This window comes from Triticum aestivum, chromosome 7B, assembly GCF_018294505.1.
Source record: "Triticum aestivum cultivar Chinese Spring chromosome 7B, IWGSC CS RefSeq v2.1, whole genome shotgun sequence".
Taxonomy (NCBI): domain Eukaryota; kingdom Viridiplantae; phylum Streptophyta; class Magnoliopsida; order Poales; family Poaceae; genus Triticum; species Triticum aestivum.
This window is the reverse complement of record NC_057813.1, coordinates 372,876,985-372,900,439: the sequence shown is the minus strand read 5'-3', so window position 1 is coordinate 372,900,439 and position 23,455 is coordinate 372,876,985. Positions and strand designations below refer to the sequence as shown.

The 23,455-nt window shown below is 46.1% G+C and overlaps 1 protein-coding gene across 1 annotated transcript; it reads right to left on the bottom strand.

Moving 5' to 3' along the window:
• Positions 1 to 17,995: 17,995 nt before the first annotated feature.
• On the bottom strand, positions 17,996 to 21,675 carry LOC123156413 (serine/threonine-protein kinase-like protein CR4). The gene is made up of 2 exons (XM_044574544.1): positions 21,377 to 21,675; positions 17,996 to 21,212 (listed from the first exon to the last, which is right to left on the bottom strand). Exon 2 carries the CDS (start codon positions 21,176 to 21,178, stop codon positions 18,476 to 18,478), a length of 2,703 nt encoding a protein of 900 aa, XP_044430479.1. The 5' UTR covers positions 21,179 to 21,212; positions 21,377 to 21,675; the 3' UTR covers positions 17,996 to 18,475.
• Positions 21,676 to 23,455: the final 1,780 nt, after the last annotated feature.

Genomic DNA, 23,455 nt, shown 5'->3' with positions numbered 1-23,455 from the left:
TCCCATTGCAAGAAAAACCAATCTAGTAGGCCAAACTAAACCGATAATTCGAAGAGACTTGCAAAGATATCAAATCATGCATATAAGAATTCAGAGAAGACTCAAATAATATTCATAGATAATCTAATCATAAATCCACAATTCATCGGATCTCGGCAAACACACAGCAAAAGAGTATTACATCAAATATATCTCCAAGAACACCGAGGAGAACATAGTATTGAGAATCAAAGTGAGAGAAGAAGCCATAAAGCTACTAGCTACCCGTAGGTCTGTGGTAAACTACTCACGCTTCATCAGAAGGGTAATGGTGTTGATGTAGAAGCCCTCCGTGATTGAATCCCCCTCCGACAGGACACCGGAAAAGGCCCCTAAATGGGATCTCACGGGTACAAAAGGTTGTGGTGGTAGAAAAGTGTTTTTGCGGCTCCCCCTGATGTTTTTTGGGTATAAGAGTATATATAGGCGAAGGAACTAGGTCAGGAGAGCTCCAAGGGGCGCACGAGGTAGGGGGGCGCGCCCTCCACCCTCATGGCCGCCTCGTTGAGTATCCGACTTCATCTCCAAATCTCCTGGTTTGCTTCTGGTCCAAGAAAGATCATCGCGAAAGTTTCATTCCGTTTCGACTCCGTTTGGTATTCCTTTTCTGTGAAACTCTAAAACAGGCAAAAAAATAGAAACTAGCACTCGGCTCTAGGTTAATAGGTTAGTCCAAAAAATAATATTAAATAGCATATAAATGCACATAAACATCGAAAACAGATAATATAATAGCATGAAACAATCAAAAATTCTAGATACGTTGGAGACGTATCAAGGATCCCCAAGCTTAATTCCTGCTCGTCCTCGAGTAGGTAAATGATAAAAACAGATTTTTTTGATGTGGAATGCTACCTAACATATTTATCCATGTAATTCTCTTTATTGTGGCATGAATGTTCAGATCCGTAAGATTCAAAACAAAAGTTTAATATTGACATAAAAACAATAATACTTCAAGCATACTAACAAGGCAATTACGTCTTCTCAAAATAACATGGCCAAAGAAAGCTTATCCCTACAAAATCATATAGTCTCACTATGCTCCATCTTCATCACACAAAATACTCAAATCATGCACAACCCCGATGACAAGCCAAGCAATTGTTTCATACTTTGATATTCTCAAACCTTTTCAACTTTCACGCAATACATGAGTGTAAGCCATGGACATAGAACTATGGTGGTTGTGAAGAACACAAAAAGAGGGAGATAGTCTCACATGAACTAGGCGTGTCAACAGGCTATGGAGATGCCCATCAATAGATATCAATGTGAGTGAGTAGGGATTGTCATGCAACCGATGCACTAGAGCTATAAGTGTATGAAAGCTCAAAAAGAAACTAAGTGGGTGTGCATCCAACTTGCTTGCTCATGAAGACCTAGGGCATTTTAGGAAGCCCATCATTGGAAAATACAAGGCAAGTTCTATAATGAAAAAATCCCACTAGTATATTAAAGTGACAAAATAAGAGACTCTCTATCATGAAGATCATGGTGCTACTTTGAAGCACAAATGTGGAAAAAGGATAGTAACATTGCCCCTTCTCTCTTTTCCCTCTCTTTTTTTGATTGGCTTCTTTGGCCTCTTTTTTTCTTTTCTCTCTTTTTTTATTTCCTCACATGGGACAATGCTCTAATAATGATCATAATCATACTTCTATTTACTTACAACTCAAAAAATTACAACTCAATACTTAGAACAAAATATAACTCTATGTGCATGCCTCCAGCGGTGTACCGAGATGTGCAACGAATCAAGAGTGACATGTATGAAAGAATTATGAAAAGTGGCTTTGCCACAAATACGATGTCAACTAAATGATCATGCAAAGCAATATGACAATGATGAAGCGTGTCATAATAAATGGAAAGGTGGAAAGTTGCATGGCAATATATCTCCGAATGGCTATGGAAATGCCATAATAGGTAGGTATGGTGGCTGTTTTGAGGAAGGTATATGGTGGGTGTATGGTATCGGCGAAAGTTGTGCGGCACAAGAGAGGCTAGCAATGGTGGAAGGGTGAGAGTGCGTATAATCCATGGACTCAACATTAGTCAGAAAGAACTCACATACTTATTGCAAAAATCTATAAGTCATTGAATGGAGTACTATGCGCATGCTCCTAGGGGGATGGATTGGTAGGAAAAGACCATCGCTCGTCCCTGACCGCCACTCATAAGGAAGACAATCAATAAATACTTCATGCTCCAACTTCGTTACATAATGGCTCACCATACGTGCATGCTACGGGACTCACAAATCTCAACACAAGTATTTCTCAAATTCACAATTACTCCACTAGCATGACTCTAATATCACCATCTCCACATCTCAAAACAATCATAAAGAATCAAACTTCTCATAGTATTCAACGCACTATATATGAAAGTTTTTATTATATCCCTCTTGGATGCCTACCATATTAGGACTAAATTTATAACCAAAGAAAATTACCATGCTACTCTAAAATACTCTCAGAATAATATAAGTGAAGCATGAGAGTTCATCAATTTATATAAAATAATGCCATCGTCATGCTCTAAAAAGATATAAGTGGAGCATAGAGCAATATTGCCTAGCTCAGAAGATATAAGTGAAGCACATAGAGTATTCTAATAAATCACGATTCATGCGTGTCTCTGCCAAAAGGTGTGTACAACAAGGATGATTGTGGTAAACTAAAAAGCAAAGACTCAAAGCATACAAGACGCTCCAAGCAAAGTTACCGATAGACGAAGACGAAAGAGGGGATGGGCATCCCCAAGCTTAGGATTTTGGTTGTCCTTGAATATTACCTTGGGGTGCCTTGGGCATCCCTAATCTTAGTCTCTTGCCACTCCATATTCCATAGTCCATCAAATCCTTACCCAAAACCTGGAAACTTCACAACACAAAACTCAACAGAAAATCTCGTGAGCTCCGTTAGTATAAGAAAATAAATCACCACTTTAAGGTATTGTTGCCAACTCATTATTTATTTATATTGGTGTCATTTATACTATATTCCAACTTTCCCATGGTTCATACCCCCCGATACTACCCATAGATTCATCAAAATAAGCAAACAACACGCAAAAAACCGAATCTGTCAAAAACAGAACAGTCTGTAGCAATCTGTAACTCTGTCTGTAACTCCAAAAATTCTGAAAAATTAGGAAAACCTGAGAAATTTGTGTACCAATCCATATAAAAAATAATCAGATCAAAAGTACGTTTTTGTAAATTTTGAAAATTATTTTCCTGGGGGCAAAAGTGTCTGATTTTCAGCCGGATCAACACAACTATCACCGTAAGCTATCCTAAAGGTTTAACTTGGCACAAACACTAACTAAAACATAAAACCACATCTAACCAGAGGCTACATGAATTATTTATTACTAAATAGGAACAAAAAGCAAAGAACAAAAATAAAATTGGGTTGCCTCCCAACAAGCGCTATTGTTTAACGCCCTTAGCTAGGCATAAAAACACGAATAGATCTAAGTATTATCATCTTTGGTATACAATCCTTCAATTGCACACATATAATCCTAGGAGGTTCTTGGATTTTATCAATGATAAAACTCCTAGGCAAGAAATAAAGAAATTCATTCGTAGCAAAAGGTTCCTTAATAATATCGAGAAAATTGGGGTGAACACTAATTGTTTTAAGATCTTCGTTTTCCTTACTAGTAGATTCACCCTTGTTCTTAGGAACGTAAATAAACTTGGCAGCCTTAGTAGAGGGAAGGTTTTTAGTAGTTTTAATGGAAGAAAAAGCAGAACCCAAGTGGGTAATAATATCCCCTAGTTTGCCAATTCTAGCGGAATCTTGATCTATCTTTTCATTAACTATAGGTTCCTTTTCTTTAAGATTCTTTAAAGTAAGTCCTACCTTAGATCCATATTGAGAAATCTGATTATGAATCTTTTTATCCAAATTTTCAATCAACTCAACAGTAACAATTTTATTCTCAATAATATCAAGCCTTTGCATCACATGTTCCAAAGTTAAAACAGTTTCGTTGATCGAAAGATGTGACAGGCCTAACAAATCTATCATAGCATTATAAGAATCACAAGTACGGCTCCCCAAGAAATTGCCCCCGGTAATAGTATCCAGAACATATCTATTCCAAGGAGTAACACCCACATAAAAATTGCGAAGAAGAATGTCAATAGGTTGCTTTCGAGTAGATCTATTTTGAGCATTGCAAATTCTATACCGAGCATCTTTAAAATTTTCTCCCTCCCTTTGTTTAAAATTGAGGACTTCATTATCGGGAGTATTAACAATGATAAAAGGACTAGCCATGCGAGCGAATCAAGCGATCTAACACGCGAGCACACAAGAAGCAAGCGAAGAAGACGAACGGAAGAGGGGCGAACAAAAGGCAAATCTTTTCGAAAATTGTTTTAGAGGTGGGGGAGAGTAAAACAAGAGGGGAATGGCAAATAGTGTAATGCAAGAGATGAGAGTTTATGATGGGTACTTGGTATGTCTTGACTTGGCATAGATTTCCCCGACAACGGCGCCAGAAATTCTTCCTGCTACTTCTTGAGCTTGCGTTGGTTTTTCCCTTGAAGAGAAAAGAGTGATGCAACAAAGCAGAGTAAGTATTTCCCTCAGTTTAAGAACCAAGGTATCAATCCAGTAGGAGACAATGCACAAGTCACCGAATACCTACACAAACAATCAACAAACTTGCACCCAACGCGATAAGGGGTTGTCAATCCCTTCGCGGTTACTTGCAAAAGTGAGATCCAATATAGATAGATAAATGATAATGTAAATATTTTTGGTATTTTTTTACAGAACGGAAAGTCAAAGATTGAAAAGTAAAGAAACGGCGACAGAAATTGGCAAGTTGACGGGAAACTAATATAATGTAAAATAGACCCTGAGGCTATAGGTTTCACTAGTGGCTTCTCTCAAGATAGCAAATATTATGGTGGGTGAACAAATTACTGTCGAGTAATCGATAGAAGAGCGCATAATTATGACGATATCTAAGTAAATGATCATGAATATAGGCATCACTTCTATGTCAAGTAGACCAAAATGATTCTGCATGTACTACTATTACTCCACACATCGACCGCTATCCAGCATGCATCTAGAGTATTAATTTCATAAAGAACAAAGTAACGCATTAAGTAAGATAACATGATGTAGAGGAATTAACTCAAGCAATATGATGAAAACCCCATCTTTTTATCCTCGATGGCAACAATACAATACGTGCCTTGCTGCCCCTACTGTCACTGGGAAAGGACACTGCAAGATTGAACCCAAAGCTAAGCAATTCTCCCATTGCAAAGAAAACCAATCTAGTAGGCCAAACTAAACCGATAATTCAAAGAGACTTGCAAAGATATCAAATCATGCATATAAGAATTCAGAGAAGAGTCAAATAATATTCATAGATAATATGATCATAAATCCACAATTCATCGTATCTCGGCAAACACACCGCAAAATAGTATTACATCGAATAGATCTCCAAGAACATCGAGGAGAACATGGTATTGAGAATCAAAGAGAGAGAAGAAGCCATCTAGCTACTAGCTATGGACCCGTAGGTCTGTGGTAAACTACTCACGCTTCATCGAAAGGGTAACGATGTTGATGTAGAAGCCCTCCGTGATTGAGTCCCCCTCCGGCAGGACGCCAGAAAAGGCCGCTAGATGGGATCTCACGGGTACATAAGGTTGCGGCGGTGGAAAAGTGTTTTCGTGGCTCCCCCTGGTGTTTTTGGGGTATAAGAGTATATATAGGAGAAGGAACTGGGTCAGGAGAGCTCCGAGGGGCCCACGAGGTAGGGGGCGTGCCCTACCCCCTGAGCGCGCCCTCCACCCTCGTGGTCGCCTTGTTGAGTCTCCGACTTCATCTCCAAGTCTCCTGGTTTGCTTCTGGTCCAAGAAAGATCATCGCGAAAGTTTCATTCCGTTTGGACTCTGTTTGGACTCCGTTTGGTATTCGTTTTCTGCGAAACTCTAAAACAGGCAAAAAAAATAGAAACTGGCACTGGGCTCTAGGTTAATAGGTTAGTCCCAAAAAAATATAAAATAACATATAAATGCATATAAACATCCAAAACAGATAATATAATAGCATGAAACAATCAAAAATTATAGATACGTTGGAGATGTATCTCTCGCCAGCGGGCCAAACTCTTCGTTGGCGGTCTGCCGGATCATATCCGTGTTGACGTGGAGATGCAGGGACCACAGGACCTCCAGACGGCCATGTACTATGACCGCACCTTCGAGCATTGCGCGGTGGCCATGCAGCAGGCGTCACCGTTCTGGGGCGTCCGACAGCCCTCTCGGCAGCCACCGACACCACCAGCGCCGGGCATCCGGCCCAGGCCCCCGCGGTGCCCAACGCTCTGGCCGTGACGCTCCCCTTCCGTCGGCTCACCCCGGTCGAGCAACTCGAGCACCATCTTCAGGGGATGTGCTACAATTGCGACGAGCCGTACGTCTCGGGCCACGTTTGCCCGCGCCTGTTCTACTTGGAGGCCGCAGACTACATCGAGGAGGACGTCGCCGCCGCCGGGCTCGGCGACCCGAATGCCCCATTGGCTGACGAGGTTCCTCCAGGGCCCTCCTAGGCGAACGCCCTCGTCGTATCCCTCCATGCACTCGCGGGAATCCGGACGGAGAAGACTATGCTGCCGCCGGTGACGATCAACGGCGAGCGGTTCCTCGCACTCCTGGATATGGGCTCCACCCATAACTTCCTACCCGGGGCCACAATGCGCCTCCTCGTGCTGCAGCCGACCGGCAGGGAGCAGCTACACGTTACCGTGGACAACGGAGACTATCTCCCCTACCAGGGTATTGCTCGACATGTCCCCATCATCATCGGCGACGAGCACTTCACCGTCACCTGCGTCGGCATCGACTTGGGCTGCTTCGACTTCATCCTTGGCGTCGACTTCTTACGGACTCTGGGTCCCATCCTCTGGGACTTCGACGTCATGACGATGATTTTCTAACGCCTGGGTCGCCACGTCTGGTGGGAGGGCGTAGGAGGAGCCTCCCCGACGGCTCCTCAGCCCCAGTTGACGGTGACCGCCGTCAAACGCTAAGCATCCCCTGTTGGCTAGCCTATTGCGGCAGCATAGTGACCTCTTCGACGAGCCATAGGGCCTTTCGCCAGTCCAGCCCTACGACCACCGCATCCACCTGCTGCCGGACACAGCTCCCATCGTCATGTGGCCGTACCGCTACCCCCAGCTGCAGAGGACAAGTTGGAGCGGCAGTGTGCAGTCATGCTCGCCCAGGGCATCATCCAGATCTCGACATCACCGTTCTCCACGCCGGTGCTCCTTGTGCACAAGGCCGATGGTTTGTGGTGTTTCTGCATCGACTACCGTGCTCTCAACGCCAAGAAGTCCAAGGACAAATTTCCTATCCCTATCGTGGATGAACTCCTGGACGAGCTACATGGGGCACGCTTCTTCACCAAGCGTAACCTCTGTTCAAGATATCACTAGGTGCGGATGCACCCAGACGATGTCGTGAAGACGGCCTTCCGCACTCATCACGGCCACTTCGAGTTCTTGGTGATGCCCTTTGGCCTCTCAAATGCCCTGGCGACATTCCAGGCTTTGATGAACGATGTGTTTCGCCTCTACTTGCGCAGGTTTGTGCTCGTTTTCTTTCATGACATTCTTATCTACAACTCATCATGGGCGGAGCACCTGCAGCATGTGGCCATCGTCTTCAACGAGCTTCGATCGCACCATCCGCACCTCAAGCGCTCGAAGTGCTCGTTCGGCACGACATCAGTCGTCTATCTCGGCCACGTCATCTCGGCGGAGGGTGTCTCTATGGATACCGACAAGGTCGCGGCGGTCGCGGCTTGGCCAACTCCGCACTCGCCGCGGGCCCTCCGCGTCTTCTTGGGCCTTGCGGGATACTACCGGAAGTTCATCCAGGAGTTCGGCCTCATCGCGGCGCCGCTCACGCGCCTACTGTGCCGCGACGCCTTCTCCTGGGATACTAAGGCGACCGGGGCATTCTAGACCCTCAAGCAGGCTCTCACTATGGGGGCGGTCCTCCAGATGCCTGACTTCGACAAGTTGTTCATGGTGGACTGCGACGCCTTGGGCGTGGGGTTTGGCGCCGTCCTGCATCAGGGCGATGGGCCGCTCGCGTTCTTCAGCAGGTCCTTCACCGTGCTCCATCACAAGCTCACGGCCTACGAGAGAGAGATCATCGGCTTGGTGCAGGTTGTGCATCACTGGCGGCCGTATCTTTGGGGCGGCCGTTCTGTATTCGCATGGATCACTACAGCCTCAAGTTCTTGTTGGACCAGCGCCTCTCCACCGTGCCGTGACATCAGTGGATCAGCAAGCTCTTTGTCTTTGAATTCACCGTCGAGTACCATCCGAGTTTCCTCAACACCGTGGCGAACCCGCTGTCCTGTCGCGACACCAACCACGACATGGACGCCATTGACACCGCGAGGGGCGGTCCTCTGCATCTGCTCGGGGCCCTCCTTCGCCTTCACCGACGACATCCGCCGAGCCACCGCGAGCGCCACAGACGTGCAACACCTACGTCAGCGCCTCGAGGTCGGCGACCTGGAGGAGCTGTGGCATCTGGATGATGGCCTGCTCCTGCACGGGTGACGACTCTTCATGCCAGATCACGGCGACCTTCGTCACAAGGCCATGTTGTTGGCTCACTCGGCCGGACACGAGGGCGTGCAAAAGACCCTCCACCATCTCAGAGCAGATTTCTACATCCCCGGCGACTGTGCGTTGGTGCGAGACTGGGTGCGGTCTTGCGTGACGTGCCAGCGCAACAAGATGGAGACACTGCAGCCGGCGGGGCTTGATACGTCTCCGACGTATCTATAATTTTTTATTGTTCCATGCTATTATATTATCAATCTTGGATGTTTTATATGCATTTATATGCTATTTTATATGATTTTTGGGACTAACCTATTAACCTAGAGCCCAGTGTCAGTTTCTGTTTTTTCCTTGTTTTTGAGTCTTACAGAAAAGGAATACCAAACAGAGTCCAATTGATGTGCCAAATTTTGATGATTTTTATGGACCAAAAGAAGCCCCCGGAGTAAAAGAGTTGGGCCAGAAAAGTCCTGGGCTGCCCACGAGGGTGGGGGGCGCGCCCTACCCTCCTGGGCGTGCCCCCCAATCTCGTGGACGGCTCGGAGACCCCCCTGACATGAGACCTATGCCAAAAATTCCTATAAATACAGAAACCTCTAGAAAATAACCTAGATCGGGAGGTCCGCCGCTGCAAGCCTCTGTAGCCACCAAAAACCAATCAGGACCCTATTCCGGCACCCTGCCGGAGGGGGGATCCCTCACCGGTGGCCATCTTCATCATCCCGGTGCTCTCCATGACGAGGAGGGAGTAGTTCACCCTCGGGGCTGAGGGTATGTACCAGTAGCTATGTGTTTGATCTATCTCTCTCTTGTGTGTTGATTTGGCACGATCTTGATGTATCGCGAGCTTTGCTATTATAGTTGGATCTTATGATGTTTCTCCCCCTCTACTCTCTTGTAATGGATTGAGTTTTCCCTTTGAAGTTATCTTATCGGATTGAGTCTTTAAGGATTTGAGAACACTTGATGTATGTCTTGCGTGGGATACTCGTGGTGACAATGGGGTATTCTATTGATTCACTTGATGTATGTTTTGGTGATCAACTTGCGGGTTTCGTGACCTTGGGAATCTATGCATAAGGGTTGGCACACGTTTTCGTCTTGACTCTCCGGTAGAAACTTTGGGGCACTCTTTGAAGTTCTTTGTGTCGGTTGAATAGATGAATCTGAGATCGTGTGATGCATATCGTATAATCATACCCACGGATACTTGTGGTGACATTGGAGTATCTAGGTGACATTAGGGTTTTGGTTGATTTGTATCTTAAGGTGTTATTCTAGTACGAACTCTTGAATAGATCGATCAGAAAGAATAACTTTGAGGTGGTTTCGTACCCTACAATAATATATTCGTTTGTTCTCCACTATTAGTGACTTTTGAGTGACTCTTTGTTGCATGTTGAGGGATAGTTATATGATCCAATTATGTTATTATTGTTAACAGAACTTGCGCTAGTGAAAGTATGAACCCTAGGCCTTGTTTCAACGCATTGCATTACCGTTTGTGCTCACTTTTATCATTATTTACCTTGTTGTTTTTATATTTTCAGATTACAAAAACCTATATCTACCATCCATATTGCACTTGTATCACCATCTCTTCTACGAACTAGTGCACCTATACAATTTTCCATTGTATTGGGTGTGTTGGGGACACAAGAGACTCTTTGTTATTTGGTTGCAGGGTTGCTTGAGAGAGACCATCTTCATCCTACGCCTCCCACGGATTGATAAACCTTAGGTCATCCACTTGAGGGAAATTTGCTACTGCCCTACAAACCTCTGCACTTGGAGGCCCAACAACGTCTACAAGAAGAAGGTTGTGTAGTAGACATCAAGCAATTTCTGGCGCCATTGCCGGGGAGGTGAGTGCTTGAAGGTATATCTTTAGATCTTGCAATCGAAACTTTTTGTTTCTTGTTTTATCAATAGTTTAGTTTATAAAAGAAAAGTACAAAAAATGGAATTAATGGTGCCTCATATGCTTCATCTTTTTAATGTCTTTCATGAAAATGATGGGAAGGAAAATTGTGCTCAAGTACTAGAAGAAGAATTACATAGAATGCTTGGCATAAAATATGTGAATGATGAGCATGATTGCAATGTGGTTAGTACGAACTCTTTGAATATCCATAGTACTAATGATGATTGCACTAGTCATGATGAAAATGTCTCTTATAAGCATGTCAATTTTTGTGGAGTGCATAGAGTTTGCAAGTACACACCAAATAGGGAAGATAGATTTTGCAAGAGGCATAAGTATTTAGAAACCAAATGGTCGCAAGAAAGTCTAGATGTTTGTGCTGAAAATTTAAATTTTCTTAATCATCCTTGTGAACTTTGCAATGAACGTGGTTATTTAAATATCCAATGCAAATTGTTTCATGATCATATCGTGTCCAAAAAATGTGATGACTTGATTTCCCTTGCACATCATAATGAACTTAGTTTGCTTTTGGGTTATGAAGAAATGAAACGTATAACTAAGGATATGCCAGAATTTGTCCTTGATAAAGTTCTTGATTTTGATCTAGAAGAAATTTTCATGTATTGTGCAGTGAATTGCATTGAAAATCCTTATATTGCCAATTACATAAAGAAAAGAAAACAAATAGAAGATGAAGAGAATACTAATGAAAGGGAAGAGACTTCCCAATATCCTCCTATTATTTCTTATGATGAATCAGGTAACGAGGAGGAGCTTTCTATTCAACCAATCACATTAATAAGGAGCTCAAAAAAGAGGGTTAAACCCACACATGATGTGAAGAAGAAAAAGAAAAGACGGAGAAGCAAAGGTAGAAAGATATCCCTCCCAAATGATGTTGCTCCTATTACTCACTGTGATGATGATAATTGCTATACTATTGGTGCTATCCATACTATTAATGATGAGAGTGATTATGCTTATGATATGAAAAGGCCCAAGCTTGGGGATGCTATGTTTAATGAAGATGATATTTTTAGCCTCCCAAGTTTTGATGAGCAAATTTATTATGATGATAGCATGCCTCCTATTTATGATGATTATTGTGATGACACTTATGCTATAAAAAGTAGTAATGATTATATTTATAAAACTTGTCATGATTATGATTACCCTTTTTCTAAACATTAATCTTTTAATGTGGAAACAATTTATAGTATTCGAGTCTCTTATGATACTCCCACTATTCCGAATGAGAAGAATTTTGCTTATGTGGAGAGTAATAAAATTTCTATGCTTGTAGATCGTCAAAAGAATGCTTTAGGTGATGGTTATATTATTTAAATTGTTCATGATGCTAATGAAAATTATTATGAGGGAGGAATATATGCTTGTAGAAAATTGCAATAATATCAAGTTTCCTCTCTATGTGCTTAAAATCTTGGAGTTATGCTTGTTTTGCTTTCCTATGCTAGTTGATTCGTGTTCCCATAAATTATTTGCTCACAAAATCCCTATGCATAGGAAGTGGGTTAGACTTAAATGTGCTATTCATATTCTTCATGATGATCTCTTTATGTTTCAATTCTTATCTTTTATGTGAGCATCATGGAAATCCTCATGCCTAGCTAGGGGCGTTAAACGTTAGCGCTTGTTGGGAGGCAACCCAATTTTATTTTTGTTCTTTGCTTTTTATTCCTGTTTAGTAATAAATAATTCATCTAGCCTATGTTTCGATGTAGTTTTATGTTTTAATTAGTGTTTGTGCCAAGTAGAGCCTTTGGGAAGACTTAGGTGAAGTCTTTGTGATCATGCTGTAAAAAACTGAAACTTTAGCGCTCACGAGATTAGCTGCCATTTTTTACTGGAGAGTGATTTTAGGTTGATTCGTTTTGCAGATGATTAATAGACAAATTCCTCAGGTACATCAATTTATTTCAGAATTTTTGGAGTTCCGGAAGTATACGTTCAATACAGATTATTACAGACTGTTCTGTTTTAGACAGATTCTGTTTTCATTGTGTTGTTTGCTTATTTTGATGAATCTATGAGTAGTATTGGAGGGTATAAACCATAAAGAAGTTGGAATACAGTAGATATTACACCAATATGAATTTAGAATGAGTTCACAACAGTACCTAAGTGGTGATTTATTTTCTTATACTAACGGAACTTACGAGTTTTCTGTTGAGTTTTGTGTTGTGAAGTTTTCAAGTTTTGGGTAAAGATTCGATGGACTATGGAATAAGGAGCGGCAAGAGCCTAAGCTTGGGGATGCCCAAGACACCCCAAGGTAATATTAGGACAACCAAGAGTCTAATCTTTGGGATGCCCCGGAAGGCATTCCCTCTTTCATCTACGTTCATCAGTAACCTTACTTGGAGCTATGTTTTTATTCACCACATGATATGTGTTTTGCTTGGAGCGTCATTTTATTTTATTTAGTTTTTCTTGCTGTTTGAATAATATCCCAAGATCTGAAATTCTTAAATGTTAGAGTCTTCACATAATTACATAATTATTCGACTACTCATTGATCTTCACTTATATCTTTTGGAGTAGTTTGTCATTTGCTCTAGTGCTTCACTTATATCTTTTTAGAGCACGACCGTGGTTTTATTTTGAAGAAATAGATGAACTCTCATGCTTCACTTATATTATTGTGAGAGTCTTAAATAGCAATGGTAATTTGCTTTGGTTATGAATTTAGTCCTAATATGATGGGCATCCAAAAGGGATATAATAAAAAACTTTCATATAAAGTGCATTGAATACTATGAGAAGTTTGATTCCTTATGATTGTTTTGAGATATGAAGACGGTGATATTAGAGTCATGCTAGTTGAGTAGTTGTGAATTTGAGAGATACTTGTGTTAAAGTTTGTGATTCCCGTAGCATGCACGTATGATGAACTGTTATGTGATGAAGTCGGAGCATGATTTATTTATTGATTGTCTTCCTTATGAGTGGCGGTCGGGGAAGAGAGGTGGTCTTTTCCTACCAATCTATCCCCCTAGGAGCATGCGCGTAGTACTTTGTTTCCATAACTAATAGATTTTTTCAATAAGTATGTGAGTTCTTTATGACTAATGTTGGGTCCATGGATTATACGCACTCTCACCCTTCCACCATTGCTAGCCTCTCTTGTGCCGCGCAACTTTCGCCGGTACCATACACCCACCATTACCTTCCTCAAAATAGCCACCATGCCTACCTATTATGGCATTTCATAGCCATTCCAAGATATATTGCCATGCAACTTTCCACCGTTCTGTTTATTATGACATGCTTCATCATTGTCATATTGCTTTGCATGATCATGTAGTTGACATTGTATTTGTGGCAAGGACATCATTCATCATTCATACATGTCACTCTTGATTCATTGCATATCCCGATACACCGCCGGAGGCATTCACATAGAGTCATATTTGTTCTAAGTATCGAGTTGTAATTTTTGAGTTGTAAGTAAATAAAAGTGTGATGATCATCATTATTAGAGCATTGTCCCAAGTGAGGAAAGGATGATGGAGACTATGATCCCCCCACAAGTCGGGATGAGACTCCGGACGAAAAAAAGAGGCCATAAAAAAGAGAAAGGACCAAACAAAAACAAAAAAATAAATAAAAAATGAGAGAAAAAGAGAGAATGGGGCAATGCTACTATCTTTTTACCACACTTGTGCTTCAAAGTAGCACCATGATCTTCATGATAGAGAATCTCCTATGTTGTCACTTTCATATACTAGTGGGAATTTTACGTTATAGAACATGGCTTGTATATTCAAATGATGGGCTTCCTCAAAATTGCCCCAGGTCTTCATGAGCAAGCAAGTTGGATGCTCACCCACTTAGTTTCTTTTTGAGCTTTCATACACTTATAGCTCTAGTGCATCTGTTGCATGCCAATCCCTACTCACTCACATTGATACCTATTGATGGGCAACTTCATAGCCCGTTGATACGCCTAGTTGATGTGAGACTATCTTCTCCCTTTTTGTCTTCTCCACAACCACCATTCTATTCCATCTATAGTGTCATGTCCATGACTCACGCTCATGTATTGCGTGAAGATTGAAAAATTGAGAACATCAAAAGTATGAAACAATTGCTTGTCTTGTCATCGGGGTTGTGCATAATTAAATACTTTGTGTGATGAAGATAGAGCATAGCCAGACTATATGATTTTGTAGGGATAACTTTCTTTGGCCATGTTATTTTGAGAAGACATGATTGCTTTGTTAGTATGCTTGAAGTATTATTGTTTTCATGTCAATATTAAACTTTTGTCTTGAATCTTATGGATCTGAATATTCTTGCCACAATAAAGAAGATTACATTGATAAATATGTTAGGTAGCATTCCACTTTGAAGTTATCTTATCGGATTGAATCTTTAAGGATTTGAGAACACTTGATGTATGTCTTGCGTGGGATACTCGTGATGACAATGGGGTATTCTATTGATTCACTTGATGTATGTTTTGGTGATCAACTTGCGGGTTCCGTGACCTTGGGAATCTACGCATAAGGGTTGGCACACGTTTTCGTCTTGACTCTCTGGTAGAAATTTTGGGGCACTCTTTGAAGTTCTTTGTGTCGGTTGAATAGATGAATCTGAGATTGTGTGATGCATATCGTATAATCATACCCACGGATACTTGTGGTGACATTGGAGTATCTAGGTGACATTAGGGTTTTGGTTGACTTGTATCTTAAGGTGTTATTCTAGTACGAACTCTTGAATAGATCGATCAGAGAGAATAACTTTGAGGTGGTTTTGTACCCTACAATAATCTCTTCGTTTGTTCTCCGCTATTAGTGACTTTGGAGTGACTCTTTGTTGCATGTTCAGGGATAGTTATATGATCCAATTATGTTATTATTGTTGAGAGAACTTGCGCTAGTGAAAGTATGAACCCTAGGCCTTGTTTCAACGTATTGCAATACCATTTGTGCTCACTTTTATCATTAGTTACCTTGATGTTTTTATATTTCCAGATTACAAAAATCTATATCTACCATCCATATTGCACTTGTATCACCATCTCTTCGCCGAACTAGTGCACCTATATAATTTACCATTGTATTGGGTGTGTTGGGGACACAAGAGACTCTTTGTTATTTGGATGCAGGGTTGCTTGAGAGAGACTATCTTCATCCTATGCCTCCCACGGATTGATAAACCTTAGGTCATCCACTTGAGGGAAATTTGCTACTGTCCTACAAACCTCTGCACTTGGAGGCCCAACAACGTCTACAAGAAGAAGGTTGTGTAGTAGACACCAGGGCTGCTACAGCCCCTTGAGGTACCCTCTCAGGTCTGGGACGACATCTCCATGGACTACATCGAGGGCATTCCCAAGGTGGGCGGCAAGTCCGTCATCCTTACGGTGGTCGACCGCTTCTCCAAGTATGCGCACTTCATCGCGCTCGGCCATCCCTACACCGCCGCCTCCGTGGCGCGGGCCTTCTTCGACGGCATCGTCCGCCTCCATGGGTTTCCCTCTTTGATCGTCAGTGACCGTGACCAGGTGTTCACTGGTCATGTCTGGCGCGATCTTTTTCGGATGGCAGGCATGAAACTACGCCTGAGTACAACATTCCACCCCAGACGAACGGCCAATCTGAGGTGGTCAACAAGGTGATTGCTATGTATTTGCACTGTGTTACAGGTGATCATCCACGTGCTTGGGTGGACTGGCTGGCTTGGGCGGAATACTGCTACAACACCTCCTACCACTCCGCCCTGCGTGCCATGCCCTTCGAGGTGGTCTATGGCCGTCCTCCACCACCCATCCTGCCGTTTCATCCCCGGACGGCCCAGACGGAGGCGGCAGGTGACCTTCTCCGCAACAGGGATGAGATCCTTGCCGAGGTGCGCCCGCGTCTTCTCCAGGCCCAGCAGTTGTCCAAGAAATACTACGACGCCCACCACCGCTAGGCGGAGTTTGCGGTGAGCGACTGGGTGTGGCTGCGGCTCCTTCACCGCACCATGCAGTCACTAGACCCGCGCGCTAAGCGCAAGCTGGGCCCTCGCTACACCAGAGCGTTTCCAATGTTGGAACGCATCGGCAAGGTCGCATACCGCCTTCAGCTTCCGTCTGGCGCCCACATCCACGACGTCTTCTATGTGGGCTTGCTGAAGCCTTTCCGCGGTGATCCACCGGCGGCCGCGCCGGCGCTTTCTCTCACCTCCGATGGACATCTCCTTCCGGGTCCAGAGAAGGTGTTGAAGGCCTAGCAGAGCTGAGGTGTTTGGCGTTTGTTGATCCAGTGGAAAGACCTTCCGAAGGAGGACGCCACTTGGGAGCAGCTCGAGGAGTTCCGCCAGCATTTTCCGGACTTTCAGCTCGAGGGGGAGGCAGGGAGCTGCTTGCGCAGGCAGGGAGAGATGTTATGACCGGTGTCACTTATAGCCGGAGGAGGCCTAATGGCGCGACTAGTTAGGGGCTTGGCCCAACCTATCTTTATTTTTATTAGCTCACCGAGGATTATATAAACGCTTGTAAGGACACGTTTTGAAATTAAGCAATAAGTCATAACTATTGCCTAAACCCTAGCCGCCCTGCGCCCTCTCCTTCTCGCCCGCGCGACCACGGAGCCGACGCGCCGCCGCTCGCGCCCATCACCTCGCCATCCTCCCTTCCACCCCTACAACCTGAGGGCTAGGCCTGGTAAGATCCCAGTTCCTATCAGGGAGTTTGTTGGATCAAATTTTCTTTTGCCTCAACTCCCCAGCTACATGCAGTTTATTGGGGAAAGGGAGTCCGTTGAAGATGCTTTAGGAATGCTTACCTTTGGACAAATAACTGAACAAGAGTGATGGGTAAAATGATCATGCGATCAGGTACATCTAAACGACTAAAGCAGAACCAAACTAGAAAATTATCACCAATGATGCAAGTGCCAAAAAAACAATAATTAGTGCTAGAAAATGCGCCTTTTTGAGCTCCGATTTTCTTTTTGTACAGGCCTCCGCGGATGTCATTCTAAGGGCAAATTCGGCAGCATGTTAGAAATTTGTCGATGTTCACCCACAAAAAAAATCAGATTATTTAGATTTTATTTACAAAAATTATCTAATTTAATGTTCATGTAGGTGTATTTGAGCTCGTGAGCAGATTATCCATGTCTGCAACCGAAAGTGTTACTCTAATCTCGACCGCATTTAAAGTATTACCGCCTTTGCTTCCGAAAGAAGTACTCGTAACAAACATAATGACAAAGTCAGCAACATTAACTGATTTTCAGCGACCTGCCTTCATTGTCTCGAAAGCAACAGCCTAAACAGATCATGGCAGATGACACACACCGACAATCTCCTGAATCCTGAACCGGGCCACTGAAAATTACACTTCACCTGACACTGAAGATTAGCAGACAAACCGTGATGTTCCAAGTAAAATGAAATGAACTCTTAATAGATGTGAAAGAAAAATAATGTTAGACATGCAATTTGATCCCCAAAGTTTCGTCTCAGTTGGCACAATATTATGCCAGTTTGCAGGCGAAACATACACCGCAAAGCGAAAAGATACTTAACACGGTGAACAAGAATATTATGCTAATTTGCAGGCGAAACCAACACCAGAAAGAGAACTACACACTTACACGTATCTGCGAGCTACAGAACAGGATTCATCAAGTGTGGCCCATCCACTCGTAAATAGAAGTGCCAATTATAGGACGACCAAATCAATCTACAAAGAAATGCCTCCAGATGCTAAAAATCCTTCCAGTACGTACTCTATATAGCTAGATCTTCCTCTCTCCCGAATGGCCTGCTACAGTTGATCTATAAAGCAGCAGGCCACAAAGTCTGAACTTAAAACGGCAGACGGTTTCCGTGTTTCCAGCTGATCTTGGCATTTCATCAGAAGTTATGCTGCAAGTACAAGTCCTCCTGTGGCGACGCCGGCCCAATCTCTTCCTCCAATGACCGCAGACCATCTCCTATGCTGCTCCCGACGTTCCGCCCATCTGTGGTTGTTCGGCCATCCAGGTCGGCTTCCGACGCTGATGATTTCCTCCTCTGCGACGAGGTCACGCTTGGAAATGTTATCCAAGATGGTGCCCTGTACTCGATCCGCTGGTCGTCCCCATCAACGAGCTCATTCTCTGAGCACGACTGATTGGATGACCTCTGTGATACCTTTTTGTGCATCCGGCTACTCCCGAGAACAACTTCAGTTGGCAGAATGGGTTGCTCCAGGCATGGGCTGCCCATCAGCAGCGCAAGTGCACGCTCTAGAGATGTTGTCACCTTGTCCATGGAAGGTCGGTCTTTGCCTCGCATTCTCACACACTTGCATGCCACAGCCGCAATCTTCTTCAGAGCCTCCAGGTCAGAGGGAGGAGACAAAGCTGGATCAAGGATGCCAGAAATGTCCCCAGCTTTGATCAACGGGGCTGCCCATTCAACAATATTGCCCTCCTCAAGCTGCATGTCAATGGCTTTCCTGCCACTTAGGATTTCTAGAAGAACAACTCCAAAGCTGTACACATCCGACTTTGTCGTCAAGTAATGGAGACGGTAGTACTCAGGGTCAAGGTAGCCAAGTGTCCCTGCCGGCAGCTCTGAGAGCGGTGTGCCGCTATCTACAGGGCCCATTATAGATAGACCAAAGTCGGCAACACGCGCATTGTGATCCTCATCGATCAATATGTTTGAAGACTTGATGTCTCGGTGAATTACTGGTGGGCAAGCATAGCCATGCAAATACTCTATTCCGCGAGCAGCCTGGACAGCAATGGTAACCCGCCTGGTCCAGTTCAGTTGCTTCTTCAAGTTTGAATCCTTGCCATGCAGATGCTGGTACAGGGATCCATGAGCCATGAACTCATAAACCAAGAGCCTCTCGCTGCCATCCTCACAGTAACCAAGTAGGTCGAGCAAATGTGCATGGTTGAGCCTAGAGAGGAGGTCAAGTTCAGTATGGAACTCCTTTGAGCTTTTCTTTGCATCCGATACTTTTATTGCACGCTTCACAGCAACGACTGTCCCATCTCTCAGAATGCCCCTGAATACACATGAAAAGCTGCCTTTGCCGACTTGTGAATCCTCCGAGAAGCCATCAGTTGCTTGTTCCAACTCCTCATAGGAAAATTCCTGAGCTCTCCTGATCTTCAGATCTCCCACGTCAGGCTGGATCTTCGTGTTATCCTTTCGAAAAGAGTATGTTGCGCTCTTTGTCATCCTCAACTTGCTCTTTGAACATCGGCAATCTCGAAGCTTGTGTCGTACATATAGGCAAGAAATGGCTGTCACGGTGAAAATCAAAATGACAGCAAATGCAATCTCTGCCACAAAAATGCGCATCTGAAAATCCATTGACTTATGGTTGTTGGTCTGCTTCCGGGATGTGCAGTATGACAAACACTCATCTGAGACACACCTCGAGCAATCAAACTGGCACACACGGTCAGCCGTGGCATTGCAGGGTGAGGACTCATACGAGTTGTCTGGGCAGCCAGCACTGCAGGGCAAGCAGAGTCTAGAGTTTCCAGGCTTGCAAGACTTGCTGCTACCAAGCTCACCATGGTTAACATACTCGTAGTATCCGGGGCTGCATGCAGAAGATACACAAATCCCAGGCGATACCGCCATTGGTAGTGCCAATGGCCCACTATTGCCCCAGCACCTTGGCTTCATCGATGTCTCAGCAGGCACACCACAAGTAAAGTAGTCTCCAGCCACTATTGCATACAACCTGAGACCTTTGGGTGCTGATGTACTGTTCTGAAGTTGGAAACCCCAGCAAGCTACTTGGTGATCAAGGCTCCTGATGCCACAAGCATGAAATCGTCCGCCGACAACGGAGACCATTGCATCCATCGGCACTATGCTCACATCGCCTTCACCGATAGCACCGGTAGGTGACACCTGCTGCATCTCCAAGCTCCTTCCCCAGCAGAAGACTTGTGCATTCTCCAGCACCCCACAGACATGGTAACCGCCTGCTCCTATGGACTGGAACTTGACATTCCTCGGCGCCAGCCCAATCACACCACTCACTGTCTCATCACCCCAGCAGAACACTGTTCTGTTCCGCGCAAACAAGGCACAATTGAACACCGAGCCGGCTGATATGGTCGACACGGCTCCAGCAACAACATGTGTGGCAGTCATGTTGTAGCCCCAGCAATCTATCACTGAAGTATCAGGGTTAACACCGTGAGGAATCCCCTTGTCAGGCATTCGCAGTGCACACAGGTGGTTGTCCCCGGCACTGAGCATGGAATACTCCACGCCCTCGACCATTGGTTGCGGCACCCCGATCTTGACATGTGAGTTGCTCCCCCAGCAGTAAGGCTGGCTGGTATCAAGCAAGAGACCGCACGCGAACCCATCCCCCGCGGTGAGGCCGAGGAAGGGGATCCTGAGGGGAGCACCGTAGACGACAGAGGCGTCCGCGCCGGAGCAGGCGACCAAGTGGGAGCCGTCCGAGCTGAGGCCGCAGAACACCGGGCCGTCCTCGCCGTAGGACACCGAGATGGATCCCATGGAGCCGAGGCCATTGGCCCAGCTCGGTAGCAAGATTAGGCAGCAGAGCGCGAGAGCTGGAATACTGTCCATTCCTTGAAGCTCGGAGCTAATGTCGGTGAGATTCCTGCCAAAATTGCAAATTTTTAGGCTTTTTCTTAGTTTTTTTTTTGGCTTTTTCTTGGTTGACCCCGATCCCGACCGACCCGTCGATCTAGATCGGGGCTCGCCTGATTCGCTGTCAGATTCTCCGCTAAAGGGCACAGAATAGAAACAGAGTACAACGGTTACCTTCGCTGGCGCAGCCGTCACCATCGCCGCTGAGCCACCAGTGTGCCGTCGCCCTTCCCCCGGATACCTGCCGACATTGGTGCCGTCGCCGAGGGAGGGAGTTGCGGAGAGGAGTGGACGGCGGGGCAGAGCAGAAGGGAGCGGGCGTCACCTCGGGAAGAGCAGAGAGGCAGAGTGTCGGGGAACGGCGCCGCGGGGTGGGAGGAACGCGCGGCGGAGGCGGCGAGGTAGGGCGCAGTGGAGAGGAGAGGACTGATGCCGTCACGTGGGGCGGTCGCTTGTTTTGTTTTTTCTCACTTCAAATAGATACTGCCTATTTTTAACGGGAAAAGGTGTGAGGGGGCGTGTGCAACGACTGTTAAACAAAGACGAGAAAGGTGAAATCAGTTTTGGATGTTTATTAGGCTGCATCAGCGCAAAGGGCAAAGGCTGAGCCTCGAAAAATCCAGTATATTTTTTTAGTAACAACACGAGAGTAAAAATAAGGCGTCAGAGCAACTTTAACGGGTCGACCCAAATGCACGGTGATTTTGTCTGTGTTTTGTTCGTTTGGATCCGCCAGGCGGACACGAACGTCCGCTTCCGCGTTGGGGTTGGTGAGTGCGTCCAACGCTGGTGCGATCCATTTTGACGGCGAAAAAAAATTAAATGCATGCATATTTAACATAAAACCAAAATTAATTAAACATTAAAGCCGGCCACGAAGGCTGGGGGAGTCCACGCGTCTACATTAGCATTTAATAAAAATAAAAATAAACTAAAAACTACGCACGGGCGCGCTGCCCTAGGCGTCATCGTCGTCCTCGGGGTCCGTGAGGTCGATGAGCGTCGGCGCCGGACCGGCACAACCGAACGCCGTGTTCCAGCGCGCGGTCATGTCGGGCGCGGGCTGTGCCGCGGCCTGGCGCGCCTCCTCCTCGGCCTCGAGCCGCTCAGTGTCCGCGTCGCGCTCGAGCATCTCGAGGTACTCGCCGTCGCGGCGCTCCTCGGCCACCTGGATCTGACGCCAGTGCTCGAGGTACGCCACCTCTTGCTCTGGCGTCGCCCGCAGCCAGATCGGCGACGCCCTGACCCACTCGCGCACTACTCCCGTCCAGGAGTAGCGCTCGATGGGCTCCGGCTCGGCTTTGGCGAGGCGGCGGGGAGGGGACAACGGGGCCACCGGCGGCACCACGCAGTCACCGGCCGCGGAGGCCATGGCCGCCTCGTACCGAGCCTCTTCTTCTTCTGTCGCCCCGCCCTGCGCCGCTCGTCCTCCTCGCTCTCCCGGTAGACGGCCGCAAGGGCCGCCTGGTAGGCGTCCTCTGCCGCCTGGTCTTCCTCACGAACGATGAGCGGGGGCGGCGGCAAGCTGTGGTCGACCTCGCGCACGCCGCGCCGCCTCACCTCCTCGTGCTCGAAGGCGAACCAGCGCGCCCAGTTGGGCGAGTTGGGCGAGTCGAATGCGTAGGCCTGGTCGCGGCGCTGCTCCGGCATTAGGAACGCCCACTGGCGACGCACCTCCTCCGCGTGCGCCCTAGGCGACCGCGGCGTCGGCGGCACTGGGATCCTCTCCGGATCCAGATGCCAGTCATGCGGAAGGATGACGTCGGGGTACGGCAGAGGCACACGGTGGCCCAAGTGCCACTCCGCCTGGTGCACGGGCACGTTCACCCGTCGCCTCTGCCGGCGAGCCGGCGCGGGCGGAGGCGGGATGAACTCCGCGGGAAAGGGGACGTCATGGGCCTTGCCCTTCGACTTGCTGCTGCTGCCGGCGCCGAAGAAGAGCCCCATTTGGACGGCTGGGGTGGCTAGGGTTGGCTAGGGTTTGCTTGCCGGCGACGGGGGAGCGAGTGTGGCCTAGATGGGGACGGGAACTGGATGAGGACGACCCCGCCACACGGTCGGCTTAAAAAGGACGACCGACGTCGTTGACGCGTGGGCCCGGGGTCATAAATTCAGTTGATCGGCAAGGTGGCGGGTAGTTGGGCGACCGCCAGGTGGGATCGTGACGGACACCGAGAAGGCGTGCGTGGCGTCCGTTCCGCATTCGCGCCGACGCATTTGGGGCGCAAATTTGGGCCGCAAATGCGTCGGCGC

Excerpts from the sequence above, each read along its gene's own strand:
- LOC123156413 (XM_044574544.1), bottom strand. The coding sequence starts at position 21,178 with ATGGACAGTATTCCAGCTCTCGCGCTCTGCTGCCTAATCTTGCTACCG.